General features: G+C 51.2%; 3 protein-coding genes across 5 annotated transcripts; 2 read left to right on the forward strand and 1 right to left on the reverse strand.

The window, feature by feature from the left end:
• The first annotated feature begins 50 nt into the window (after positions 1-50).
• LOC120505121 (methanethiol oxidase-like) lies at positions 51-2324 on the forward strand. The gene is made up of 5 exons (XM_039715358.1): positions 51-125; positions 390-511; positions 597-689; positions 1002-1120; positions 1465-2324. The coding sequence occupies exons 1-5, from the start codon at positions 110-112 to the stop codon at positions 1625-1627; spliced, it is 513 nt and encodes a 170-aa protein (XP_039571292.1). The 5' UTR covers positions 51-109; the 3' UTR covers positions 1628-2324.
• Positions 2325-2630: 306 nt separating this feature from the next.
• On the reverse strand, positions 2631-11772 carry SELENBP1 (selenium binding protein 1). 2 transcript variants are annotated; one of them, XM_039715349.1, is made up of 12 exons: positions 11628-11772; positions 8476-8532; positions 8259-8371; positions 7552-7737; positions 7200-7320; positions 6582-6764; positions 6123-6301; positions 5340-5418; positions 4691-4812; positions 4511-4603; positions 3708-3826; positions 2631-3242 (listed from the first exon to the last, which is right to left on the reverse strand). In XM_039715349.1, the coding sequence occupies exons 2-12, from the start codon at positions 8480-8482 to the stop codon at positions 3080-3082; spliced, it is 1365 nt and encodes a 454-aa protein (XP_039571283.1). In that variant the 5' UTR covers positions 8483-8532; positions 11628-11772; the 3' UTR covers positions 2631-3079. The 2 variants fall into 2 exon arrangements, with proteins under 2 accessions (XP_039571283.1, XP_039571282.1); XM_039715348.1 differs by lacking the exon at positions 11628-11772 and adding an exon at positions 9766-9891.
• On the forward strand, positions 11711-27230 carry POGZ (pogo transposable element derived with ZNF domain). 2 transcript variants are annotated; one of them, XM_039715346.1, is made up of 18 exons: positions 11711-11848; positions 14474-14598; positions 15157-15332; positions 15896-16004; positions 16269-16448; positions 17073-17291; positions 17532-17641; positions 18035-18345; positions 18816-18970; positions 19572-19672; positions 19895-20041; positions 20602-20736; positions 21182-21336; positions 21979-22119; positions 22868-22927; positions 23364-23476; positions 23767-23791; positions 24194-27230. In XM_039715346.1, the coding sequence occupies exons 2-18, from the start codon at positions 14475-14477 to the stop codon at positions 25713-25715; spliced, it is 3783 nt and encodes a 1260-aa protein (XP_039571280.1). In that variant the 5' UTR covers positions 11711-11848; position 14474; the 3' UTR covers positions 25716-27230. The 2 variants fall into 2 exon arrangements, with proteins under 2 accessions (XP_039571280.1, XP_039571281.1); XM_039715347.1 differs by having other exon boundaries at positions 20605-20736.
• Positions 27231-27883: the final 653 nt, after the last annotated feature.

Consider the following 27883-nt stretch of genomic DNA (forward strand, 5'->3'; position numbering starts at 1 on the left):
GGGCGGGGGCAGCGCGGGCTGAGCCGGGCTCGGTGTCCCTGTGCAGAGAGACAACTGGGCCGTGGAGGAGGTGATCCGCATCCCGCCCAAGGACGTGTCGGGCTGGATCATGCCCAAGATGCCAGGTGCGTGTGGCCTCGGGGGTGGCATTCCTGTGCCCTGGGTGAGTTCTGCAGCGGGCACAGCCTGCGGGGTGACCCCAGAGCCCGGCCGGTAACCCCAGAGCTGGCTGGTGACCCCAGAGCCTGCGGGGTGACCCCGAATCTTGCCTGAGCCCAACTCCTGCCTGAGCCCACAGTCCCGGTCCCTGCCCCAAAGCCCGGCTCAGCCCAGCCCCGTGTGCCGGGCCCGGCTCTGCCCGCGGCCCTGAGCCCCGGCTCTGCCCGCAGCCTTCATCGCCGACCTGGTCATCAGCCCGGACGACCGGTTCCTGTTCGTGTGCAACTGGCTGCACGGGGACATCCGGCAGTACGAGCTGGCCAGGAACTGCAAGCCGCGGCTGGTGGGGCAGGTGAGGGGCAGCCCCGGGCCGGGGGCCCAAGCGGGGCCGGGGGGCCGGGCCGGGGAACGCTCGTGTGCCAGCGCCGCCCTTGCAGGTGTTCGTGGGGGGCAGCATCCTGCGAGGGGGCCCCGTGACCGTGTGCCGGGACGAGGAGCTCAAGTGCCAGCCCGAGCCGCTGGTGGTCAAGGTGAGCGGGGACAGGGGGACAGTGAGTGTGAGAGTGAGTGTGAGTGTGTGTGTGCTCACCTGAGTGTGAGCCTGCTCTCACTGCCCCTGGGATCCAGCCCTAGGTCCCCAGTAACCCCACTCCCAGTTCTCCCAGTGCCACCAGCCCCTGTGTCCCAGTGCTCCCAGTACCCCCAGTGCCCCCAGTCTGTGTGTCCCAGTGTTCCCAGTGCCCCCAGTCCGTGTGTCCCCGTGCCACCGGTGCTTCCAGTGCCCCCAGTCCTTGTGTCCCCGTGCCCCAGCGCCCCCAGTAACCCCAGTCCGTGTGTCCCAGTGCAAGCGCGTGTACGGCGGCCCCGCCTCGCTGCAGCTGAGCCTGGACGGGAAGCGGCTCTACGTGACCAACTCCTTCTACAGCACCTGGGACCGGCAGTTCTACCCCAGCCTGCTCAAGTGAGCCGCTCCCGGCTGCCAAAGGCTCCCGGGCCGGGCGGGCGAGGGGAGGGGGCCGCCACCCCCCCGGGGCTCCCGGAGCCGCTCCCGGCCGGGGGGATCGAGCGGAGCCCGGCTGAGCTCGGCCCAAGGGGGCCCGGCCTGAGCCCAGCCAGGGGGCTGGGGAGGGGGAACCGAGCCCGAGCCCCTCCTGCCCCTGGGTCTGTCCTGTCCCGAGGGACTGGGGACCCAAAGCTGTCCCCGAGCCCATCCTGTCCCCTCCATGGGAACTGGGGACCCCTCCCCGAGCAGCTCGGGGCGCCCGGGGGTCGCTGTCCCCTGCAGCCCGTGCTGTCCCCGCGCAGGGAGGGCTCGGTGATGCTGCAGCTCGACGTGGACACGGACAAGGGCGGCCTGGCCGTGAACAAGAACTTCCTGGTGGATTTCGGCAAGGAGCCCCACGGGCCGTGCCTGGCGCACGAGATTCGCTTCCCCGGCGGCGACGCCAAATCCGTGACCCTGCCCTGAGCCAGCCCGGCAGCGCCGCGGGACCCGGGGCTGTGGAGTGCCCTGGGGGATGGCATTGGGACTTTGGGGTGCCCCGGGTGACGGGATTGGGGATTTGGGGTGCCCCGGGTGACGGCATTGGGGGGGATTGGGGTTTTGGGGTGCCCTGGGTGATGGTTTTGGGGGGGATCAGGGCTTTAGGGTCCCCTGGCTGATGGGACCAGGACTGTGGGGTGCCCTGGGTGATGGGATTGGGACTTTGGGGTGGCCTGAGTGATGGGATTGGGGGGTTTGGAGTTTTGGGGTCCCCTGGCTGATGGGATCGGGGCTTTGGGGTGCCCCGGGTGATTCAGGGCTTAAGGATCCCACGGGGGATTCCTGCTTTGGGGTCCCCTCGGGTGATTTCAGGGTTCGGGATCCCCCGGGCCATTCCCGGCCATCCCTGCCCTGTCCCCATCCCTGCCCTGTCCCCACCCCTGCCCTGTCCTGTCCCTGCCCGGCTCTGCTTTCCCTGCCATCAATAAAGTTGTTTCCTGCATCAGCTGCAGCTTCCCGAGGCTCATTCCCGGGAGAAGCCCGGGACAAACAAACCCCGGGGCCGAGGGCGGCGGCGGGGCCGGGCACGGGCGGGGCGGGGGCTGCGGGAAGGGTCCGGGAGGAATTCCCGGCGCTGCCTCTGCTCCCGGGGCTCTGCTTCCAGCTGCCGATTTTATCCCGGTTTTTCGTCTATTTTGCCCCTATTCTTCTCCATTTCATTTCTACTTTCTCCCTATTTTACCTCTGATTTATCCCTGTTTTTTCCTCTATTTTATCCTTGTACTTCTCTATTTCTCCCTCTATTTTATTCATATTTTGCACTATTTTACCCTTATTTAGTTTTTATTTTATTCCTATTCTATCCCCTTTTTATCCCTGTCTTATCTCTATACAACAAAAGAATGTGGAAAAATGTTGGAAAGTGACATGGTTTTTTAAAACAAAAAATGCCAAAAATGCCCAAAAACCCTAAAAAAGAAGTAATTTAATCTGCTGGAAGGAGAATTTTATTGTGATTTTTGATCAATAATATCAGAGTGATTTTAGGAGAGGCTGCTCTGGAATGGGAATTTCAGGAGAAGATAAAGCCCCAGGCACCCCAAATTCCCTGGGAAAAGAGATGGAGAGAGGAAAGAGCAGGAAAAAATGGGATAAGTCCTGAATTTCCTGGGTTCAGAGGCAGATGTTGGAGGTGCAGTCCCCAAATTCCTAATTTCCTGGGATCACATCCAGGTGTAGGAGGTGCAATCCCCACATTCCCAAATATTCCTGAATATTCTGTCATCCAGGGAAATCAGGATATCCATGCTCGAGGGAATTCCAGAGGAAAACCAGTGAATGGGAGCAGAGAATTCCGGGATCACAGCCAGATGTCAGAGGTGCACTCCCACATCCCCCCAATCCCAATTATTCCGGAACATTCCCGGAATTCCGGGATCACAGCCAGATGTCGGAGGTGCAGTCCCCCCCCGGGTAGCGCATCTCGTGCGCCAGGCAGGGCCCGCCCGGCTCCTTCCCGAAATCCACCAGGAATTTGGGATTCACGGCCAAGCCCCCCCGCTCCGTGTCCACGTCCAGCTGCAGCAGCACCGAGCCCTCCCTGGAACACCCGGGAAAAATGCGGGAATTAAAAAAAATAAAATTGGGAAAAGGGGTTGGGGCTGGGAAAAGGCTTTGCTGATGCGATTAAAACTACGGAATTGATCACCAACTAATAACCCAAAATTCACCCCAAAATTCCCCCTCAAAACGACCCCAACCTTTGGAATTAACAACCAATTATTAATTGGTCATGAATTATTAATTATTGTTATTAATTATTAATAATTTACAAAGAAAAATTATTAATGCATAACCAATTAAAAACCAATTAGCAATCAATTAATAACCATTTAACAATCAACTAACACCCATTTAACACTCAACTAACAACCACTTCACCACCAACCAACGATCAGCCATTACTGATTAATAACCAGCCAATAACCGATAACAAGAAGCGATTATTAGCCGGTTATTGATCGGTAATTAGGCAGTAACCCCAGAGTTATTGATCAGGGCTCACGTGAGCAGGCTGGGGTAGAACTGGCGGTCCCAGGCGCTGAACAGCGACGTGGTCACGTAGAGCCGGCGCCCGTCCAGGCTCAGCTGCAGCATCTGCGGCCCCCCCGGGATCCTCTTCCCCTGCAACGGGAAAAACAGCCAGGGGCTCCGAAATCCTGGAGTGCCATCCCCAGCTTTGGGGAGAAAATGGAGTCTTTGGGGAATTACAGAGGAAAAAACCATCCAGGGGCTCCAAAATCCCGGAGTCAGGAGCGGCCAATCCTCAATTTTGGGGAGAAAAAGGAATTTTTGCCTCAGGACACGAGCACTGGAATGGCTGAAGATCAGTCAGGGAATAAAGGATGGTTTGGAATTCTCTGGAATTTTTTTTAGAGGATTCTGGAATGATTAAAGTTGGAAAAACCCTGTGGGAGACACCAAATCCAAGGGTTTTTCTCATTTTTTGGCAGGAATTCCCTTGTCTGGTTCTTTTTGTCCCATCCTCACCTCACCAAGAGATTTTCCAATAATTCCAGGGGTTAAAATTCCAGAATTTCCTGGGGGTGTCCAAGGGATTTTTTATTCCCCATCCCAGAATTTTCCATAGAAAAACCATAAATTAATGCTTGAAGTGGAAAATCCGTGAATTTTTCCTCAAATTTCTTAATTCCACGATTTTTTCCTGAGGGAAAATTGGGATTTATGGGATGAAACCTATCCCTAAAGAAGGAAAATCCAGGTGGGAACAACCTCAGGAGGGGTTTTGGATGTCGGGAATTTCCAAAAATCTGGGAAGAATAGGGAAAAAAAATTGGGAATCTTCACCTGGATCACACACGGCTCTGGCTGATCCCGCAATTCCCGATCCTCCACCACGGTCACACCTCCCCCTTTGGAGATGCTTCCTCCAAGAAAAACCTGGAAAACCGGTAAAATCCATGGAAAAACTGAATGAATCCCTTCAAAACCGTGGGAATTGGGTTTTTTTTGGAATTTCTTCCTCACCTGCCCCACCAGTTTGGGATTTTTGGGGTCGGAGATGTCGTACTGCCGCACGTCCCCGTGGAGCCAGCAGCTGAAGTACAGGAATCTGTCGTCCAGGGAAATCAGGATATCCGTGATCAGCCCTTCCCGAGGGAATTCCAGAGGAAAATCAGGGAACCGGAGCTGAGAGAATCCCAGAAATCCCCGAGTTCCCGCGTGGAAATGCCAAAAAATGGGGTTGGGAAGGAGGTGGGAGGAACAAAATCAACCTCGGGAATTATTCCCGAATTCCCGGGGGAACTTCCAGAATTCCTGAGGAAATCCAGACCCAAATTCCAGGGATTTTATGGAGAAAAAAAGGATGGAGCCAATTCAAATGCAAATTCCAAGGATTTTCATGGGACATCAACCTTGGGAATTGTTCCAAGCCTCTCCAGCATTCCTAGGATCATTCCTGAGCAAACCCAGACTCAAATTCCAAGAATTTTCCTGGGAAATCCCACCCCCAGCAAGGATCAGATCCCACTCCAGGGTTCCTTTGCTCATCCCAAAATTCTCCCTCAAAAAGACCCCAACATTTGGAATTTTTTGCCATTTAAGGATAGAATTCCACCAAAATCTGCTCTGGGTCCACAAGAAAATTCCCAAATTTTCCCCAAATTTCTCCCACCTGGCATTTCTGGGAGGAGCCATCCTTGGACTTTCTTACTGGGCACCTCAATCACCTTCTCCGCTTCCCATTTTCCTTCCTGAGGGACAGAAAGCATGGAATTCTTCCCAAATTCCCAAAACACATGGGATATCCACCCCACCCCACAATCCCACAGCAGTAAAACCTCAGTGATTCCCCTAAAACCCCAGGAATTCCATGAAAAAAACCCCAAAAACCCTCTGGAATCCCATGGCAAAAGCCCAGATTCCTGCAGGTTTTGCCCCAAATCCCAGGAATTTCACGGAAAAACCTCAAAACCCTCCTGAATCCCAAGGTAAAACCCCAGTTCCTGCACATTTTGCCCCAAACCCTCTGGAATCCCAGGAAAAAAGCCCCCATTCCTGCAGGTTTTGCCTGAACCCTCTGGAATCCCATGGTAAAAGCCCCGATTCCTGCAGTTTTTGCCCAAAATCCTCCAAAACCCATGGAAAAGCCCCAATTCCCAGCGGATTGCCCCGAGTGGCGGGGGCTCACGGGGTTCCTGTGGAATCTCTGGATGTGCCCGCTCAGGGCACTCCCCACAAATCCCACCCCAATAAAACCTGGGAAAAATCCCTAAACCCCAGGAATTCCATTGAAAAACCCCCATTCCCAGTGGGTTCCCCCGAGTGCCGGGGCTCACGGGGCTCCGGTGGAATCTCTGGATGTGCCCGCTCAGGGCACTCCCCACCCCAATAAAACCTGCCAGGAATCCCATCCAAAGCCCCATTCCCAGGGATTCCCCCGAGTGCCGGGGCTCACCGGGCCCCGGTGGAACCTCTGGATGTGCCCGCTCAGGGCGCAGCCCACGAAGCCCTGCGCGGCGCGCGGCTCGTGCAGGAAGCGGATCTCCAGCGGCACGGAGCCCGTGCCCAGGTCCAGCTCCTGCACCAGGCGCCGCTCGCTCCAGTCCCACACGTTGATGCGGCGCCCGTAGTGCCCTGGGAAAGGGAGATGTTCCCAAAATTCCCGGTTTTTTCAGTGGTACAGAGCAAAACTGGGGGTAAGAAAGGGATTTAGGAAAAAAATTGGGATTTTTTAAAGGGGTTTTACATGTGGGAAATTGAATTTTTGAGGAGTTTTTAAGGTCAAAATTTGGATTTTTTTCTAGCAATTTCCACACAAAATTTGGATTCTTTTTAGAAGTTTTGACTCTCAAAAATTGGATCTTTTATGAGTTTCTGCTCTCAAAAATGGAGTTTTCCAGGATTTCCCACTGACCTTTCTCCACATCCTTGGGATTGAATCCCTGGCTCAGGACTTTGGGGACACCCCACTCGGTGCTGAGCAGGACGTTGTGCCGGGGCTGGTACCAGAAGTCGTAGCCCAAATTTGGGATTTTTCCTCCTTTCTCCCAATTTCCTTTCACTTCGAAGGTTTCTCCATCCAGGAGGACGAAAGTGCCTGGAAAAAAATCCCAAAAAAAGGAGTTTGGAGAGACTTATAGAGCTTGAAATAAAGCAAATTAATTTTTGATTTACACATCACTATTATTATTACTATTATTATTGTTGTTGTTGTTACCAATAGTAATAATAATAACAGTTCCTAAAATTATTTCCCATTATTTTATTATTGGTAATAAAAATAATTTCCTAGCATTTTATCCTTTCCTATAATAATAATAATTCCTAAGATTATTTTGCTTTATATAAAGCAAATTATTATTTACATCTATTTTCATTTTTTTATTAAATGAAACATAAAAGCAGCCTGGAAAATCAATTAAAAACTGCAGGAATGTGCTAAAAATTTCAGGAAAATTCTAAGTATTCCATGGATTCTGCAGGAAAATGAATGCCTGGGGATATTTTGATGGAATCTGGAGGAATTCCGAACCTTTTCCGTTGCCATCAGGATCCCCCAGGCAGCTGATGAGGATCTCCCCGGAGCCCAGGCAGTGCGAAGTGTGCGGGAACGCGGCGTTCGCCTTGCGGGCCAGCTCCTCAGCTTCCACCACCTGGAACAGGGAAAAACGGGGAAAATTCCTGAAAATATAGGTGTGGGGGGGAAATGGGGATTTGTGGGCAAAGGTTTGTGGGAATGTTTGAAGGGAAAAGGGGGAAAAGAGAGAGAAAAAAAGGGAATAAATCAGAGTGGGGAAAAAAAAATGAAGAAATTGGGATAAAACGATGAAAAAAGGGCAAAATAAGTGGGAAAAAAAGCAGGGAAAAAGTGGGGAGTTCCAAACCTTGTGGAGCCTGGGAGCCTTGGGATCGGTTGCCACGTCCACGATGTAGATGCGGGAGGAGACGAGGCTGGGCAGGATGAGGAAATCCCTGGATCTGGCGGGGTCGCCGTGGCAGCTGCTGCAGGCGTTCCAGCCCGAGTGGTGCAGCTCGTCCCCCACGTGCGGCATGGGCAGGCGATGCAGCACCTGCAATGGGCCCGCTCCAGCTCCCGGCTCTGGGAGTGCCGGGAGTGCCCTCCCCGCCGGGGCCCGGAGGGATTTGGGAGTCCTGCTTTCCCTGGATTTGGGAGTCCTGCTTTTCCTGGATTTGGGAGCCTTGCTTTTCCTGGATTTGGGAGCCTGGCTTTCCCTGGATTTGGGAGTCCTGCTTTCCCTGGATTTGGGAGCCTTGCTTTTCCTGGATTTGGGAGCTCGGGTTTACCTGGATTTTCCAGGATTTGGGATCCCAGGTTCTCCCAGGTTTTCCAGATTCAGAACCCCAGGTTCTCCTGGAGTTTCCCAGATTTGGGATCACAGGTTCCCCTGGATTTTCCCGGATTCAGGATCCCAGGTTCTCCCAGGTTTTCCAGATTCAGGATCCCAGGTTCTCCTGAATTTTCCCAGATTCCCCCGGGTTTTTCCAGATTCAGGACCCCAGGTTCTCCTGGAGTTTCCCAGATTTGGGATCCCAGGTTCCCCGGATTCCCCCGGGCTCTCCAGGCCCGTACCTGGCAGTACCGAGGGGATTTGGGATCCACATCCACGGTGGCCAGGAAGTCGGGAATGCCGCGGCCGGTGTTGCGGTAGATGCAGGGCAGGTACAGCAGCTGCTCCCGGGGCCCTGCGGGAACACGCCGCCCTCAGCCCCAACTCCAGCTTTTCCCAGCCTCCCCTGCCCCATCCCAAAGCAGCTCCAGGGTCTGGGAATGCCGGCCCAGCACTTGCCTTTCATGGCCTCCAGAGGGCTGGGATAGCCCGGCCCGCACGCTCCGCATTTTCCTGCTGGAAAAGGGCAAAGCTCCATCATTCCCAGCCCAAAAATCCTGGGAATTCAGGGCCTTCCAATGGCTCCTCACTGCCAATTCCCCACTGCCATTTCCCAGCCTTAAATCCATGGAATTCCCCATTCCCAATTCCTTATTCCCAGTTTCTCATTCCTCATTCCCAATTTTTGGCTCTCCTTGTTATCCCAAAGCGTCAGATTAGGAGGGATAAATTTGGGATTTTAGCAAGGGCTGGAAAAAATGGGGATTTCTTTGGAATCCCAGGATATTTATTATTCATATTTAATATCAAAATATTCCAAGTCCCAGGGAGGCAAATCCAGATTAAATATGGGAAAAATAAAATTCAGATTCAAATGAAAAAACCAGAGAAGTCACTGGAAAAAATCTAGGAACTTCAGGAATGTTCTCCCAAAGCCCCAAATCCCCAAGGAAATTTAGGGAGTTCATTTTTCAGAGCATTCCAGGATTTATTTCCTTCCATAATTCCCATTTTTTTGGAGCTGCCAGGTCCTTCCAGGCGTGTCAATCATTCCCTAAGTTTTTTATTAACTTCCAGGAACTTGGAGCCAAAAAAATCCTCAAAAAATTCCACTTGGGAATGAAAAACTTCTAGGAAATTCAGGATATTTTTGGTTAGAATATTGATATTTTTTTGGCTACACATTCCCTAAAAAAAGCCCTCATTTTTGTTTGGGTTTGATCCCAAAATTCCTGCTATTTTCCCTCTGGTTTGATCTCCCAACAATCCCCATGGAAACGGTTTCCAAGTTTTTGGCCCCTCCCACTTTTTCCACAGAGCCAAAAGTCAAAGTTCCTGGAAATCAGAGGTTCTGTCCTCAAAAAAAAAAAAGAAAAAAATCAGGAAAAGTACCCTGGAAATCAAGGATTTATCCCCAAAAATATGCAATAGGTCAGGAAAACACTCAAATCTGATCTTTAAGGATTTTTCCAAGGGTTTTTCCTCTTCCCGAGCAGCAAATCCAAAAGTTTCTCCCAGTTTTTACAAGGTTAGGGATTATAAATTCCCAGTTAATTCGAGGGAAAGTGGATTTTAATGAAGGAATTCCAGCTCTTAGTTTAAACCCAGAGGGGTTTTAGGGAATATTTAAATATTTTAACCCAGGAAAAAGCTCGACTTGGACCCCTCCCTCCCCCGGGAAGCCAAAAGCAGCAAATCCCGGCATTTTTGGGGTGTTTTGGGATCGTTTGGGATTTTGGGATCTCTTACCCATCCTGGCCCGAGCTGGGAATGGCAATTCCCGGAGTTTCCTTGGATTTTTGTGGAGGAACAGCCGGGGAAGGCTCGGAAACCCAGGGGAAAGGGGAGGGGCTTGGGAGAGGAGGAGCCAAGGGCTCGGAAAAAACAAAATTCCACCTTAAAATGTCAAAGGGAAACTTCCAAACTTCTCCCTCCGTGGAATTCCCGCTTTCCCCCACGATTTTCTCCTTTTTATTGCAAATTTTCCTGTTTTTTTTTTTTTTTAATTATTTTATTTTGTCTTTTGCGATTTTATCCTTTTTATTGCAAATTTTCCTGTTTTGGTTTTTTTAATTATTTTATTTTATTTTATTTTTTATTTTTTAAAATTTTTAATTTTTTTTTTCAGCCTGGAGAAAGAATTTGGGAATAGCGAAGGAGGGAGGAGTTTTGGCTTAAAAAATTGGGATTTTGGGAATGTTTCCTGGAGGAGTTTTGGTTCAAAACCTCGGGATTTTGGGAATGTTTCCAGGGAATTTTCTCCCAAGGGATTTCAGCAACTTTTCAAAATATTTTGTGGCTTTTCTGGGTGGAAAAAAATCCAAAAAATTAAAAAAAAAATTTTTTTGTTTCCTCTGGAAAATCAGGATTTCATTCCTAATTCCTGCTGGGGTTGTCCATAATGAGAATTAATTTTTAAATTCAAGATTATTTCTTTAGTATGGAATTTTTAAGGAATCTGCCTTTTTTTTTTTCCTCTTCCCAGGGAATGCTTATTTTGGAATTTCCAAAATATTTACATTTTTTTATATCCCTGCTTTTTCCATGAACCACCAGGAAAAGGAGGGGGAAAAAAGCTATTTTTCTGCTATGAATAAAGATACTTTAATGGTTATTTTGGGATTGTTCCTTTATTATTAAGGATATTTAAATTATTTTTTTCCAATTTTTGGCTGTTTTTCACTCATTTTTTTGGCTGTTTTACCAACGCCTGCCCCATATTGGAGATTTTGCCCTCATCTGGACAATTCTGGCCTGAGGTGGAGAATTTTTACCTTGGGTAGAGAATTATTGCCCTGAGCTGGACGATTTTTGCCTGAGGTGGAGAATTTTTACCTCGGGTAGAGAATTATTGCCCTGAGCTGGACGATTCTGGCCTCAGGGGGAGGATTTTTACCTCAGGTAGAGAATTAGTGCCCTCAGCTGGACGATTTTTGCCTGAGATGGAGAATTTTTACCTCAGGTAGAGAATTATTGCCCTCATCTGGACAATTTTGGCCTGAGGTGGAGAATTTTTACCTCAGGTAGAGAATTAGTGCCCTCAGCTGGACGATTTTGGCCTCGGCTGGGAGATTTCGGCCGGGAGCCCCGAGCACCCCTGAGCTGTGCGGGCTGACCGCTGCTCACAGCCCGCCCGGCCCTGAGGGGCTCTCGGGCCGCTCGCAGCGAGCGCGGGACACCGGCCCGGGAGCATCGCCTCAGCCCGCGGGGCAGCGCCGGCCGCTCATCCCGCCGCTCCCCAAGCCCTGACCCGCTCAGAGCCCCCCGGCCCCGCAGCAGAGGCGGATCCGTGAGGCACAGAGCGCTGAGGAGCGGGCGGGGGTCGCGACCCGGCGCCGCCATTTTCCCTCCCTTCCCCTTCCCTCCCTCAGCCGCCTCAGGGCCCGGCCCCCGTGACGTCACCGCGCGCAGGCGGAAGTGACGTCAGCGGTATCCCTCCGCCGGCCAGGTCCCCTTTTTGTGTGTGTGGTGTGTGTGTTGTGTGTGGTGCGGCTGCGGGCGCCGCGCGCCTGTATCAGCCCGCCGGGCCCGACGACCTTTTTTTTCTTATCCCCCCCCCTTTTCCGTGAGGGGTGAAGTAGAGGAAGGGGGGGGAAAAAACCCATACGCACGCCAAGCACGGAGCCGCCCCCCGGCAGAACGTAGAGAGGGCGAGCAGAGCCAGGGATAATTCCTCCTTCTTCTTCATCACCATCTTCATCCTCCTCCTCCTCCTCAGCATCCCGCCAAGTGTGGGTGGGGGCTCATGCCACCTGCCCCCGCGCCCTGCGGGTCGCCTCGCCCGGAGAGCGGCGGAGCCCCGTAGGAGCGAGCGGCGGCAGCGCTGAGGAAGGTGAGGCGGGGGGCGCGGGGAAGGGGGGGGATGAAGGCGGCGATCCCCCCCCGGGGGTGGCGGCGGCGGGAGATGGAGATGGGGGGGGGATCGGTGACGGTGGAACCGGCTCGAACCGCCCGGGAATGGGGGAGAAGGAGGGAATGAAGGAGGGGGGGCGGCAGGGCCGGAGCGCGCCGTACACAAAGCGGTGGCGGGAGGAGGAGGAGGAGGCGAAGAGCAGCAGGAGGAGGAGGAGGAGAAGGAGGAGGGAGGGCTCGGGGTGCCGAGGAGGGGCCGGGGAGGAGCCGCGGCGGCTCCGGCGGCCGCTCCCGCCGGGCCCGGGCGGGCGCTGAGGGACGCGGAGGGATCTGCGCGCAGCCCTCACGGCGCGGGGGGCGCGGTGAAGCGGCCGCCCTCAGGAGAGGGGGGCGGCGGTGATGCGGCCCCGCCGCCGCTCCCTCCGCGCACCCCCTCCCGCCACACCGGGGGACCCCTCACGGTTCCCTCACGGTCTCCCCCCCGGTCGCCAGCGCCGGGGTAGGGAAGGGGCGGTCGTGTCCGTCCATTCCCCCCTCTGCCGGTGCTGCCGCCCCCTCCTCTCTTTGGCGGCGCTGCTTCGCTGGTGGGCGGCCATGTTGGGCACGGGGATTATTTTTCACTCTCTTTCTTAGCCGCCACAATACGCTGAGGGTGTGTGTGGGGGCTTTTACCGGAGTTCTCGGGAGAAGCGGCCTTTTCCCGGTTTTTAGGGGAGGCTAAGGGAAAGGGGAGGGTCTGGGATCAGCGGTTTGCAGGGTGAGACCACCCCCATCATCCTTGGCCTGCTGGTGCTTCACCTTCGCTGAGTGAGTGCCCCTGTCCAGCGCCGTGAGGGGAGGGAGCCCTCGCCCGCAGGGACTGGGCATCCCGGTCTTCTTCCTCGGGGATTTGGGATTGGCATCCCGGTCTTCTTCCTCGGGAATTTGGGATTGGCATCCCAGCCTTTTCCTGAGAGATCCAGGATTGCCATCCCAGCACTCTTCCCCTCAGGGATCTCAGCTATCTCTTCAGGGATTTGGGATTGGGATCCCAGCCTCCTTCTCAGGGATTTGGGATCACCGTCTCGCCTCTCTTCCCAGTTTTTCCTGTCCCTGTTCCTGTCCCTCCGCTGTCACCCTCAGCAGCGGCCCCATCCCCTCATCCCGCCCGGATCCAAGCAGGAAAAAATGGGAAAACTCCTCATTTTCTCCCCTGGGCAAGCCAGGAGACCAAAACTCCTGGGAGAGGCTCAGGAGCGCAGGAATTCCCTTCCTCCAGCAGGATTTGGGATTCCATCCCCCAAATCCCCTGAGGATGCTGCTCTGAAAATTCCCAGTGCTTGAGGTTTTCCTGGAATTCCCTGAGGCTGGGATGTGCCAGGGAGCTGGGGAGGGATGCAAGTCTGCTTCCCAAAAACCTAATTTTATTGGGATTCACTGGATTTTATTGGGATTCACCTGATCCCAGTGTGGGCAGGGAATGGGAGGGATCCTCTCCAGAAAAATTCCCAAAGGTGCTGGGGGTGGAAAAAAAAAAAAGTGCATTTTAGAAGATTTTAATGATTAATTAGCACAAGTTAAATCTGATTAATTAATGGGATGAGGTTTTTCCTGGTTTTTTTTTAATAGATGGGAAGGTGAAGGGTGTAGTCCCGAAAGAAATTTGCATTTTGTTTCCCAAATTCCTCAAAATTCTCAGAATTTTCCCAATTCCTGGATGTTTTAGGGCTGCTAGAATTAGTAATTGTTAATATTTATTATTAGTAATTAGTAATTATTATTAACATTTAATTTGGGTGTTTTATCCACCTCAAAGCCAAGGAAAACCAACCTTTGCTGATATTCTTTGGATTATTTTTCCAGCTTCCCGAGGCCTGGAGGTGAGGAATTTTTTGGGAAGAGGCAGGAGAGCATTCCAAGGTTCTGCCTGTGGGGTGGGAGACAACAAAATCTCATTTTTTCCCCCCATTCCAGGAGAATTTTCCACAATTCCCCTCATCCCAAGCTGAAGTGATGGAGAGAATTCCCAGGGTGGGAAGCTCTGGTTAATTTTTGTTTTTATCTCTGCAAATTTTTCCTTTGATCCCAAAATTCTTGGAATTATCCTCCCAGTATTTTTATTGTATTCTAATTTTAATTAAAGGCTCCAGACAGAAGTTCCTGCTGCTCATTCCAAGCTGGGAATCTCAGGATAACCAAAAATCCTTTGGGATTTTTTAAATCTTAATTTTTTTTTATTTAAAAATTTTAAAATTACCTGGAATTCCTCAGTGGGAGAGGCAAAATATTCCAATTTTGAGTCAATCCTGGGGATTTTAATCCCAAATTTCATGGGTTCCCTTGTAAAGAAACAGAGATTTTAAACCAGAGAAATAACCTGGAACTCCTGAGTGGGAGAGGAGGGAAAAAATTCCACTTTTTGTCAAATCCAGGAATTTTCCACAGATTTCCTTGGAAAAAAAACAAACAACCCCAGAACCTGAAAATTGCCAGCTCCTTTTGTTTTCCCTTGGAATTTTGGTGTCCAAAACCAGCCCAAACTCATTATTCCCATTCCTCCTCATGGAAAAAAACTTCCCTGCGAATTTCTTAGTGCCAAATTCCTGTTTTTCCCGCGTTTTTCCAGGATGGCAGACACGGATCTTTTCATGGAATGCGAGGAGGAGGAGCTGGAGCCATGGCAGAAAATCAGCGACGTCATCGAGGACTCCGTGGTGGAGGATTACAACTCCATGGAAAAAAATCCCACAGGTCATTTCCCCCTTTTCCCTCTTCATCTTCCCCAATTTTTTTCCCTTTCCCACTTCATTTCCCCCCTTTTCCCACTGGTGTTTCCCATTTTCTCACTGATTTTCCATATTTCCCACCGACTTTCCCATTTCCCCAATTACATTTCCCCTTTTTCCATGGATTCCCCCCCCCATATTCCCGTGGACTTTTCCCCCCATATTCCTATGGATTTTCCCATGGATCGTCCCCCTTTTCCCTCTTAATTTTGTCCCTTTCCCCCACTTAATATTTCTCTGATTTCCTCCCCTTTTCTCCTGGATTTTTCCCCATATTGCCCTGGATTTTTCCCCCATATTCCCCTGGAGTTTCCCCCTGGATTTTCCCCCATGTTCCCCTGAATTTCCCCCCTTTTCCCCTGGATTTCCCCCATATTCCCCTGGATTTTCCCCCATATTCCCCTGGATTTCCCCCCATATTCCCCTGGATTTTCCCCCATTGCCCCCCCATATTTCCCCGGATTTCTCCCCCCGTGTCCCCCTGAATTTCCCCGTTCCCCACGGGTGCTGTGGCTGTTTCCAGGCGGGAATGCCGCGGTGCAGCCGGGCGGGCAGTCGCTGCTGCTGGCGCAGAGCCCCGCGCCCGGTCTGGGCGCTGTGGTCACGCAGCCCCTGCTGCGGCCGGTGCAGCTGATGCAGAACGCCAACCACGGCACCAACCCGCCCGCGGGCACCCAGCCCATCTTCATCACCACCCAGGTGAGCTCCTGGCCCGACGCTCCGCGGGACACCCCTGGGAAAACCGCGCTGTCCCGGGGAAAATTCCCATATCTCGCTCTGGTTTTGGTGCTTCTTTGCCCGTCGCGCCAAAATCCCCCAGGGCTGTGGGATGGGGGTTGGATCCCGTGGAGGATTTGGCTCAACAAAACTTCAAACCTTCCAGAGGTTTTGTTTTCCTTGAACCCCAATCCTGAACCCCAAACTCCAATCCTGATCCCAATGCTAAACCCTAATACTGATCTCAGTCCTAAACCCCAATCCAAGTCCTTAACCCAGTCCTAAATCTCAATCCCAAAGCCCAACCCCAATCCCGCGTGATTTTTGGGTTTGTTTGGGATATTCTTGGGGTTGGAATTCCCTCAGGAATGGCCTGGGGGTGACGGATCTGTTGGATTCCTGGGATTATTTTTGGGTTGGTGTAGGACGGCTTTGGGTTGGCCTGGGATGGCTTTGGGTTGGTGTGGGATGGTTTTGGGTTGGCCTGGGACGGCTTTGGGTTGGTTTGGGACAGTTTTGGGGCTGATGCATCCCTTGGGCTCCAGGGGTTCCCGGTGCAGAACGTCCGGCCCGTGCAGAGCCCCATGAACCAGGTGGGCATCGTGCTCAATGTCCAGCAGGGCCAGACCGTCCGGCCCATCACCCTCGTGCCAGGTAATTAATTAATTAATCAAACTAGAACCGTTCAGTAATAGCTAGTAATGGGAGTAATGCTGATAATGGTGAGGGTGATGAGGTGTGGCCAGTGCAGAGCCTCATGGGCCAGTGGGCCCTGTCACCTTTGTGCCAGGTGATCATCATTAATAATACTAATAATCATCATTAATAGGAATAAAAGCTGTAAACGCCAAATAAAGCTGTAAATCCCGTATTTCTTGGGACTGGGGTCAGATCACGGCTCTCTGTTTGTGTTTGAAGCCCCAGGTACCCAGTTTGTTAAACCGGCAGTTGGCGTTCCCCAGGTGTTCTCGCCAGTGGCGCAGGTGCGGCCGGGCAGCGCCGGGCCCGGCCGGCCGGCCACCAACGCCTTCGCCACGGTCATCCCGGCCACGCTGACCCTGCGCAGCACCGTGCCCCAGGCCCAGGCGCCCCAGCAGAGTGAGTCACCGAGTTCCTGATGGTATCCCAAATTCCTGATCCGGGCCTGAGTTCCTGGTCATGCCCCAAATTCCCGACCCGGGCCTGAGTTCCTTATCTTGGCCTGAGTTCCCCATTCTGTCCCAAATTCCTGATCCGGGCCTAAGTTCCTGATCCTGGGCTGAGTTCCCCATCCTATCCCAAATTCCTGGTCCAGGCCTGAGTTCCTGCTCCTGGCCTGAGTTCCTGTTCATATCCCAAATTCTCAATCCAGGCCCAAGTTCCCAATCCAAGCCCAAATTCCTGATCATATCTCTAATTCCTGATCCAGGCCCGAGTTCCTAATCCTGGCCTGAGTTCCTGCAGGAATTCTCATGGAAGAATCCATGGGAGCCAGGGTGCAGGGCTGGGAGTTGGGCCTGAGTTTGCTCTTGGGTCAGAGTTTATTCACAGATTGGGAAATGAGGAGAATCTGGGGCAGTTTGGGTAAAAATGTGGTTCAGTTTGAGAATTCCTGGCTGGAATTTCACTGGAATTTTGTCCAAGCCATTTCTGGTGAAGTCTCAAGGAGGGAACTGGAGGAGGTGGCTGAATTCCCACCCCAGTTCCCGTCGGGAATTCCATGGAATCCTCTCCCCTCCGCAGTGAGCATCGCCAGCTTTGTGACGGTGAAGCGCCCGGGCGTGCCTGGTGACGGCGGCAGCAGCGCCGGCGGCCCTGAGGTGGCCAAGCTGGTGAACACGCTGGGCACGGTGCCCTCGCTGGCCCACGGCCCCGCCGCGCTGGCCGTGGCCAACAGCAGCCCCGGCACGGCCCAGCGCGGCCCCGCCAGCGAGGCCTCGGCCTCAGCCGCGCCCCGCAAAGGTAAACCCCGGGAACGCCGCGGCGCCGCGAGGCAGAGCTTGGATTTAAGGCGCGCTCCGGGTTCTTGGGAGGCAAGAGGTGGTTTAAGATGGTTTTTGGGGTAGAAAAACAAAAACTGAGGAATTTTGGGAGGCTTTGTGGGACAAAGGCTGTGAAAAGTGGGGAATTAGGGATTTTTTTGGGATTGACGAGTGTGGGAGTGGTGGCGCTGGGAGCTGATCCGTGTTTGTCCCGCTGCAGGCAGCTCCTCTCCCATTCCCAGCCTGGATTTCCAGGACGGGGGCCGCAAGGTCTGTCCCAAGTGCGACTCGCAGTTCCGCGTCACCGAGGCGCTGCGGGGCCACATGTGTGTAAGTCATCATCCCTGGGCTGGGGGGCTCTAGGCCCGGCTTAACGAGTCGGGATTCATTCTGGACCTGCCTTAATGAGTGGGGATTCATTCTAGACCTGCCTTAATGAGTGGGGATTCATTCCAATCCCGCCTTAACGGGGGGATTTGTTGCAGACCCAGTTAAACAAGTCAGGATTCATTCTAGACCTGGCTTAATGAGTGGGGATTCGTTCTAGACCCAGTTATTAATTCTAGACCCGCCTTAATGAAGGGATTAATTCTAGACCCAGTTCAATGTTTCCAAATTCATTATCCCAACCCCAGTTTAATGAGCAGCGATTAATCCCAGCCCCAGTCATTAATTACCCCAGCCCCAATTAATGAGCAGCTGTTAATTACCCTGTTCCCACAGTACTGCTGCCCAGAGCTGGTGGAATTCCTGAAGAAACGCAAATCCCTGGATTCCGAGCCCACCCCGCCCTCGGCCAAGGCTCCCTCCCCTGCCCAGGGCGCAGCCCCAGCCCCGCCCCCGACCCCGCCCAAGGCCGCACCTGAGCCAGGTGAGGGCGGGGCCGACCCCGCCCAGGCCAAGCTGATCATGCTGGTGGATGAGTTCTACTATGGGCGGGATGGGGGCAAGGGGGCGGCCGTGCCCCCCTGCCCCAGGGTGCCCACCTCCTTCCGCTGCCCCCACTGCACCAAGCGCCTCAAGAACAACATCCGGTGAGCCATCAGCCCTTCGTTAGCCGTTAATTGTCCGTTAATTACCCGGGAGAAACCCGGGAATGGGATGGGAGTGGTGTGGGAGTCATGGGCAGTGGGATGGGGGCTCTGCTGCCCCACTGCACTGAGCACCTCAAGAAACCAGCCCCCAGTGAGGAGTTATCCAGGGCTGGGGAAAAATGGGCTGGGAATGAGCTGGGAATGTGGGAATTACCTGGGAATGGGCTGGGATTGTGGGAATTACCTGGGAATGTGGGAATTACCTGGGAATGGGCTGGGATTGTGGGAATGAGGGGCAGAGGGAGATGGGCACTGCTGCCCCCACTGCACTGAGCACCTCAAGAACAACCCCCAGTTAGGAATTATCCAGGAATTAACCATGAATAACCCCAAACCGAGCTGGGAGCGATGCACAGAGTGCATTTTCCCCGGATGAGGAATGGGAATCTCCGGGAATTCCGTCCCTGCAGGTTCATGAACCACATGAAGCACCACGTGGAGCTGGACCAGCAGAACGGCGAGGTGGACGTGCACACCATCTGCCAGCACTGCTACCGCCACTTCAGCACCCCCTTCCAGCTGCAGTGCCACCTGGAGAACGTGCACAGCCCCTACGAGTCCAGCAGTCAGTGCTTTTCCTGCTTCCCTTTGGGATTCACCTGGGAATTTCCTCTTGGATCGTCGGGGTTTTGGGCGGGGAAAATTGTTGCTTCTCCCTCACGTCTTGCTTGAGGTCGCCACAAAGTCCACCCGAAATTCCAGCTAAGTTTCACTTCTCCAGCCGCAATTCCACCTGGAGAATGTGCACAACTCCTAAAAGTCCACTAGGTCATGCTTTTCTGGGAATTTTTTGTCCCTAAATTGGGATTTTCCTCCTGGATTTAGTGGGAATTTATGGAAGGAGAGTTGTCACTCCTCCCTCACCCCTTGCTCAAGGTCACCACAAAATCCACCCCAAATCTCAGCCAAGTTTTACTTCTCCAGTCCCAGTTCCACCTTTTCCCTCTTCTCTTCCCTCATTTTTCCCCCTCTTTTCCCCTTTTTCCCCTCCCTTTTCCCCCCATTTTTCCCTTTCCCCCCTTTTCCCTATTTTCCTGCTTTTCCCTCTTCTTTTCCCTCTTATTTTCCCTCTTTTCCCTTCTTTTCCCCCCCTTCTGCCTTTCCCCACACCTCCAACTCCCACATTTTCCCAACTTTTGCCCATTTTTCCCTGTTTTTTGGGGCAGCCAAGTGCAAGATCTGCGAGTGGGCGTTCGAGAGCGAGCCACTCTTCCTGCAGCACATGAAGGACACCCACAAACCCGGGGAGATGCCCTACGTCTGCCAGGTAAGGAAAACTCCCGGAATTCCCACCTGCAATTCCCAGTTCCCACCCCAGAAATCCCAGAGTAATCCCCTGTGTGTGCCAGGTATGGAAAACCATGGAATTGTTCCCTGTTAACTGGGATTTTCCCACACCCTGCTGCTGAAACGCCCCAAATCCCAGGATTTTTCCCCCGTTTTCCCCGCCCCCAATCCCGGTTTTCCCGGGTTTTCCCGGGTTTTCCAGGTGTGCCAGTACCGCTCGTCGCTGTACTCCGAGGTGGACAGCCACTTCCGGCTGATCCACGAGGACACGCGGCACCTCCTGTGCCCCTACTGCCTCAAGGTGTTCAAGAACGGCAACGCCTTCCAGCAGCACTTCATGAGGCACCAGGTGAGCCAGAATTCCCAGGAAAAACGGGATTTGGGAATGCTGAACGAGGAGGGATTCGTTAACTGGGTCTGGGTGGGAATGGGAAAAGATGGGATTTGGGAGTTGCCAAAGATGTTCAAGAACGGCAGCGCCTTCCAGCAGCACTTCATGAGCGCCAGGTGAGCCCCAGTTCCAGCGAGTTCCTTGGGAAAAATACTTAATAACTAATACCTACTTAATAATTTATACCTACTTAATGATTATCAACTAATTAATAATAATTTCCAGAAGAAGAGCGTGTATCACTGCAACAAGTGCTGCCTGCAGTTCTAATACCCACCTAATACTCAGTAAACAGTTAATAGGTACTTAATAACTATTAAATAATTAAGAACGAATAATTAATTAATACGAATTACTGCTTTTTCCCAGGAGAGCTGTACCACTGCAACCAGTGCAATTTTCAGTCCTGATATCCATTCAATACTCAATAAACAATTGATACCTATTTAATAACTAATAAACAATCAATACCTAATGAAACAATTAATAATTAATTAACGTTGATGGGTTTTTTCCAGAAGAAGAGCGTGTACCACTGCAACAAGTGCCGCCTGCAGTTCCTGTTTGCCAAGGACAAGATCGAGCACAAGCTGCAGCACCACAAAACCTTCCGCAAGCCCAAGCAGCTCGAGGGGCTCAAACCCGGCACCAAGGCATGCCATTCCTGGAAAAATTCCTGGAAAAATTCCCGGAAAAATTCCCAGGGCTTTTGTTGGCTGGGGGTGGTGGGGATGGGGAAAGGGGTGGGAATAAAGGGGGGATTTGGGGAGGGGTTTATAGGATTGAGTGGATTTTTGTGGAGTTTGGTGGTAGGATTCATTGGGAATTTACTGGGATTCATTGGGAATTTGTTGGGATTCCTTGGGAATTTAATGGGATTCACTGAATTTTGTAGAATTAATTGGGAATTTAATGGGGTTCATTGGGAATTTACTGTGATTCATGGGATATTGCCTGTGATTAATTGGATGTTTCCTGGAGTTAATTGGTTCTTTTCATAGAACTAATTGGGTATTTCATGGCATTGATTGGGAATTCATCCAAACCCCAGATTCCCCGTGGAAAATCCCAATTTCCCGATTTTTTGTGCTCCCCCAGGTGACGATCCGGGCGTCCCGGGGCCAGCCCCGCGCGCTGCCGCTGGAACCTTCCCACGGGATGGGCCCGGATCCGGCTCCCCTGGGATCCTCCTCCGACCCCCAGCCCCTCTTCCTGTGCCACCGCAACGCCCCCCGCAGAGCCGGCAAAAAAACGTCAGCGCTTTTCCGGGAAAAAATGGAATTTGGGGAAAAAACGGGGATTTCAGGAAAAAACGGGAATTTGGGGAAAAAGAGGGGATTTCGGGAAAAAACGGGAATTTTGGGAAAACCTGGGAATTTTGGGATTCCCCAGCCACCATGGGATCCTCAAGAGAGCCAGCAAAAAAATGTCAGTGCTTTTCCTGGAAAAAACAGGAATTTTGGGGGAAGTTAAGGGAAAAACAGGGAAAACATGGGAATTTGGGGAAAGAATGGGAATTTTGGGGTTCTCCAGCCATTGAAGCGTCCCCAAGAGAGCTGGCATGAAAACATCAGTGATTTTCTGGGAAAAATTGGGGAAATTCTGGGAGAAAATTGTGTCATTCTGGGGGAAAAGGTGGGAATTCTGAGGTTGGTTTGGAAAGGTGGAGCTGGAAAACAGGGAATTAAAGCTGGAATGCCATCCTGGAATATTGATACTATTGATAATTTTAGCTCATTAATATTGATTAGTTTTAAATAGTCATTCATTTGTAGCAAAAGCCCATCCCAAATCCTCCCATCCCCTTTCCTGCCAGCCTCCCCAGTCCCAGAGAAGCCCTCCCAAAGTCGTGGTTTTGACGGATTTTGACGGATTTTGCCGTTTTCTGCCCCAAGGAGCGGCCTGGGCCGGCAGACGTGCCTGGAGTGCAGCTTTGAGATCCCCGACTTCCCCAACCACTTCCCCACCTACGTGCACTGCTCCTTGTGCCGCTACAGCACCTGCTGCTCCCGCGCCTACGCCAACCACATGATCAAGTACGGGTCTGGGGGGAAAAAAGGGGATTTGGGGAAAAATGGGAACAAAAAAACGGGGCAAAAGTGGTGAAAAATGGTGACAAATGGGGGAATTCCTGCTGCTCACACGCACATGGCAACCACATGGTCAAGTACGGGGTCTGGGGGCAAAAAATGGGATTTTGGGAAAAAATGAGAACAAAAAACGGGGCAAAAATGGTGAAAAATGGGGGAATTCCCGCTGCTCACACGCATACGGCAACCACATGGTCAAGGATGGAAAAATCCAGGATTTGGGAACAATTCTGGGCTCCTGAGCACTTTTCCAGTGTTTTATCGGGGATTTTTTGTGGGTTTATAGGTGATTTTTGTGTTTTTTTTAGGATATTTTATATGGATTTATGGAGGATTTTGTATTATTTTATAGGGGATTTTGTGGAGTTTCATTGGGAATATTACGGGGTTTTAGATGAGATTTTGTGTGGATATTATAGGGGAATTTTTATGGGTTATATGGGTTATTTTCAATGGATTTATAGGGTATTTTATAGGATATGTTACATAATCTAGAGAATTTTATATTAATTTTTTAGGGTATTTATATTAATTTTATAGGATCTTTTATATGGATTCATCATGTGTCTTGTCTGATTTTTAGGGAATTTAATAGAGTTTTTTAGGGGATTTTTATTATTTGTGGGGTGTTTTCTTTGATTTTACAGCCTTTCTCCAGATTATCCGTGACATTTCCATCTTTTTCCCTCTATAGCAACCACGTTCCCCGGAAAAGCCCTAAATATTTGGCTTTGTTCAAGAACTACACAGCCAGGTATGGAAAAAATTCCCAAAATACCAATTCCAGGGTAATTCTAGCCCCTGGGAATTCCTAACCTTTTTTATTCTGGGGAAAAGTCCAGGATTTTGGGATTTATGGGTCCCATTCCATTGTGCTTCAATGGGGTGGTATTTTACATTTTAATTATTAATAATTATTATTTAATGTTTAATTATTATCAATTTAGTTATTACAAGTTTAATCACTAACAATAAATAATAATGATTTATATATCAATGATTTAGTTATTAATGAGGGATTAGACACATTTTTATATCTGATATTAAAGTTTATTTGTTTTTCTTTCTCCTTCTATTTTCCTCCCTTTTTCTTTCCCCTCTTTTTCCCTTTTTTTCTCCTTTTTCCTCCCCATTCTCCCTATTTTTTCCCCCTTTTTTCCATTTCTCCTCTTTTTTCCCCCATTTCCCAGCGGGGTGAGGCTCTCGTGCTCCTCCTGCCTCTTCGTCACCTCTGAGGGTGACTCCATGGCCAAACATTTGGTGTTCAACCCCTCCCACGAGTCCAGCAACATCATTGTCCAAGGTAAAACCAGGAAAAAAAGGGGAAAAACGAGAAAAACCCCAAATTCCGGCCAAAATCCAAGAAATCTCCATATTCTGGAGCTCGGGTTGGGAATAAACTGAATTAATTTTGTTTTATTTTAATGGGTTGGAAATTCAGAATTCATTCATGAGGGAGCTTGGTTTGATTCCAGCTTTTCCAGGAATTCCCACAAATCCCCAATTCCTCTGAAATAAAATGAAATAGAAGTAAAGCCTAAAACACCTCAAGTGAATCAGAATAAAAACCTGAAATATTGTGTTTTATTCCAGGGCCTTCTTGGATATCACATTCCAGGTAAGCCAAAAATTCCTGTTTCTCCTCATGCCCCCCACTCCATGGGACTGGGAATTTTTTCTCATCTTTTCCCCCCCCTTTTCCTTCCTTTTTTTCTCCCCTTGTTTTCCCTTTTCCCTCCCTTTTCCCCTCTTTTTCTCCCCTTTTTCCTCCCCCTTTTTTCCCTCCTATTCCCTCCCTATTCTCCCTTTTTTTCCCTTACCCCCCATTTTCCCCTTCTTGCCCCTTTTTTCTCCTTCTCTCCCCTTTTTTCCCTCCCCTTTCCTCCCAATCCCCAAATATTTCACTTTTCCCAATCCCCCTTTTTCCTCCCCTCGTTTTCCTCTTCTTCCCCCTTTTTTCCCTCCCCTTTCCTCCAAACACCCCAAATATTTCACTTTTCCCAATCCCCCTTTTTTCCAGGCACACCCAGGACACGCCACAACCCCCGCCCTGCCAAACCCCCTCCCCTCCTCCCCCTCCAAAACCCCAAACCCCCCAAAAACCCCAAACCCCACCCCAGAACCCCCAGAAAACCCCAACCCCCCAGCCCCCCGACGCAGACCCCTCCGCAAACCCGCCGGACCCTGCCCAGAAGGACCCCGAGCCCTCCAAAAAGGAGCAGCTGTCGGTGAAGAAGCTGCGCGTGGTCCTGTTCGCGCTCTGCTCCAGCACGGAGCAGGCGGCCCAGCATTTCCGCAACCCGCCGCGCCGCATCCGCCGCTGGCTCCGGCGCTTCCAGGCCTTCCAGGACGACCGCCCCGAGCTGCCCGAGGGCAAGTACCTCAGCCTGGAGGCCGAGGAGAAGCTGGCCGAGTGGGTCCTGACGCAGCGCGAGCAGCAGCTGCCGGTCAACGAGGAGACGCTCTTCCAGAAGGCCACCAAGATCGGGCGGGCCCTGGAGGGAGGGTTCCAGATCTCCTACGAGTGGGCCGTCAGGTTCATGCTGCGCCACCACCTCAGCACCCACACGCGCCGCGGCGTCGCCCACCCTCTTCCCAAGGAGATCCAGGGCAACGCCGGAGCCTTCATCGAGTTCGTGCAGCGCCAGATCCACACGCAGGAGCTGCCCTTGGCCATGATCGCCGCCGTGGATGAAATCTCCCTTTTCCTGGACGCGGAGGTGCTGGGCAGCGACGAGCGGAAGGAGAGCGCGCTGCAGACCGTGGGCAACGGAGAGCCGTGGTGCGAGCTGGTGCTGACCGTGCTGGCCGACGGCAGCGTCCTCCCCGCCCTGGTCATCTCCAGGGGTCGCCTCCCCTGTCCGGCCGCCCTTCCCAAATCCATCCTGCTGGAGTCCAAGGAGGACGGCTGCGGCGATGACGAGATCATGGAATTGTGGGCGGCCAGAGTGTGGAGGAAGCACACGGAATGCCGAGGCGGCGCTTCCAAAGGGATGCTGGTCCTGGATTGCCACCGGACGCACCTGTCCGAGGAGGTGCTGGCCGTGCTCAGCGCGGCCGGGGCGCTGCCAGCCGTCATCCCGGCCGGCTGCAGCTCCCGCATCCAGCCGCTGGACGTCTGCGTCAAGAGATCCCTGAAAAATTTCCTCCACAAAAAATGGAAAGAACGGGCGAAAGACCTGGTGGATTCCGACTCCTCCACGCTGCTCCAGCTGCTGCTGGGGTGGCTGGGAGAAGCTTTGGAAATCCTCGGGAATTGCCCGGAATTGATCCAGAAATCTTTCCTGGTGGCCAGCGTCCTGCCGGGGCCGGCCGGAGATTCGGGATCGCCGCGGCGCAACGGCGACGAGCAGGAGGAGCTGATCGCCACCATGGAGGAGAGGCTGAGAATCGCCAAAACCAGGGAATCGTCCCCGGAATTCCCGGAAAACGACGACCCCGAGGCCGATCCCGAAATCCTGCACCGGCTCTTCGAGGGGGAGAGCGAGGCCGAGTCCTTCTACGGCTTCGAGGAGGCGGATTTGGATCTGATGGAAATTTGAGAATTCCCGGAAAAAAAAGGAAAAAAAAAGTGACGGATTCATCCCAGAAATTCCTGGGTTTGGAGAGGCCGAGGAGCGCCGGGAGTGGAAGGGGTGTGTTCCCTGGTTTTGGGCCCGAAAATTGAAGGATATTCCAAGTTTTTTGCCGCAGATATGGAAGGATATTCCCTGTTTCTGGCCCCCAGAACTTAAAGGATATTCCCTGTTTTTTGGAGATCCAAACACATCCCAGAAATTGAAGGCTATTCCCAATTTTCTGCCCCCAAACTTGAAGGATATCCCCTATTTTTGGCCGCCGAAATTAAAGGAAATTGCTTGGTTTTGGCCCCAAAAATGAAAGGATGTTCCCTGTTTCTGGAGAGCCAAAAGCGCCCCAGAAATTAAAGGATATTCCCATTTTTTAGCCCCAAAACCCCAAGGATTTTCCCAAGTTTTGGCCCCAGAATCAAAGAATATTCCCAAATTTTTGGCCCCAAAACAAAGGACGTGCCCAGTTTTCGGAACAAACAGATGAGATCCCAGTTCCCAACGGATTTCTGGGATTTTTGCAGATTTGCCGTTTCTGCCAATTTTTTGGGAGGATTTTCATGGGTTTTTTTTCTTTATTTTTTAAATTTGAAAAAAAAAAAACTGAAAAAAAAACCCCAGACTTGGATTCACTGTGTTGGTATTTCCTTGGAATTCTCTCTCGTGGGTGGATATTTTTTGGGAATTTTCTTTACCTCACTTGTACCATAATTCCTGGTTTTTAGCAGTGGGAATTTGACGTTGTTTGTGCCCAGATTTTTTCCAAGAAGACAAAAATTCCCCGTTTTTACGGAAAATTCCTTCGGATTGGCTGCCAAGATTCAGCTATTTTGGGGCTTTTTTAATGGAAATCTGGAATTGTAATGGAATTTTGGTGGAATTTTAGGGAGTTTTGAGGGAACTTGGCTTGGGAATTGTGGAGCCACCATTCCACGCCAGCAGTTTTTGGGATTGGTGCTGCTTTTCCTGTCCCGACCTTGATTTTCCCAATTTCTGCCCCAAAAATTCCCATTGGAGGGGCAGAAAAACCCAACTTTTCCTTGGATTTCCCTCTTTTGGATTGTTAATTATCAACTTTATTTAAAAAAAAAACCATCCTGGAAAACGCTGCCTTCCTTAGGATCAGAAAATCCAGGATTTGGGACTAAGACTGTGACGAGAAACCCGAAAAAATCCATTTAAAAGAAAGATTTTGGGTTGATTTTTCACTGCCAGCTCCGATTTTCTACCGGAATCTGCATGTTTTTTGGGAAAACGTTTTGGTTTGTTTTTTTGTTTTTTTTTTTTTTATTTTAAAAGTTCTTGGAATTCCCAAATTCCAGAGGCACCCAGCACCCGTTTTTCCATAAGATTTGTGGAGGTTTGTTTCTTTTTTTTTGGGTTTTTTTCCCCAAAGGAAAAAAAAATTAAAAATAAAAAATATGGATCAGCTTGGAATTGTACAGGAGTGGAAAACATGGAATAAAAGCAGGGAAATGGATTTATAAATAAACGGTGTTTTTATTGTGGAAAAAATTCCTTCATTCCCGAGGGATTTGGGTGGAAAAGTCCTGGATTTAATTAATTCTTCAGGGTCAGAATTGTTTTCTTCCATGGAGAATTCCTGGGTTTTTTTAAGGAAAAGTTAGGAAAATGCTGCTGGAGGAATTTTGGGAATAGGGAGTAGAAAAAATCCATTTTAATTGGATATTTGTAGCCTTGGTTATTGAAATATTCCAAGATTTTAGTAAAATATTCCAGGATTTTACAGAAACAGTCCAATATTTTATTGAAATTTCCTTAATTGACTGAAATCTTCCATAACCCCAGAATTCCCAGAAAAACCCCCGCGGGTCCATTTGAAGCAGCAAAAATTCCGCAAAAATTGGGATTTTAACCCACTTTTTTCCCCAATTTTTTTTTCTGTTTCCAAAGGGAGATTGGGACCCTCTCAGAATTCCCAGAAAAAGGATTTGGGGCACATTTGGGCCATTTTGGGTTCAATCAACAGATCCCAACCCAGCCGGGAATTCCCAGGCTTGGGAATGGCCTCAAAATCCCTCCGGGTTTGGGGTTTTGGGGAAAAATCCCATGGAATGCCCCAAAATCGTGGACAGGGTTTAGGGATGCCCAGGCTCCATCCCAAAAGGGCTTTAAGAAAT

The sequence above is a fragment of the Passer montanus genome, unplaced genomic scaffold (assembly GCF_014805655.1).
Source record: "Passer montanus isolate IOZ18808 unplaced genomic scaffold, ASM1480565v1 scaffold326, whole genome shotgun sequence".
Lineage (NCBI taxonomy): Eukaryota > Metazoa > Chordata > Aves > Passeriformes > Passeridae > Passer > Passer montanus.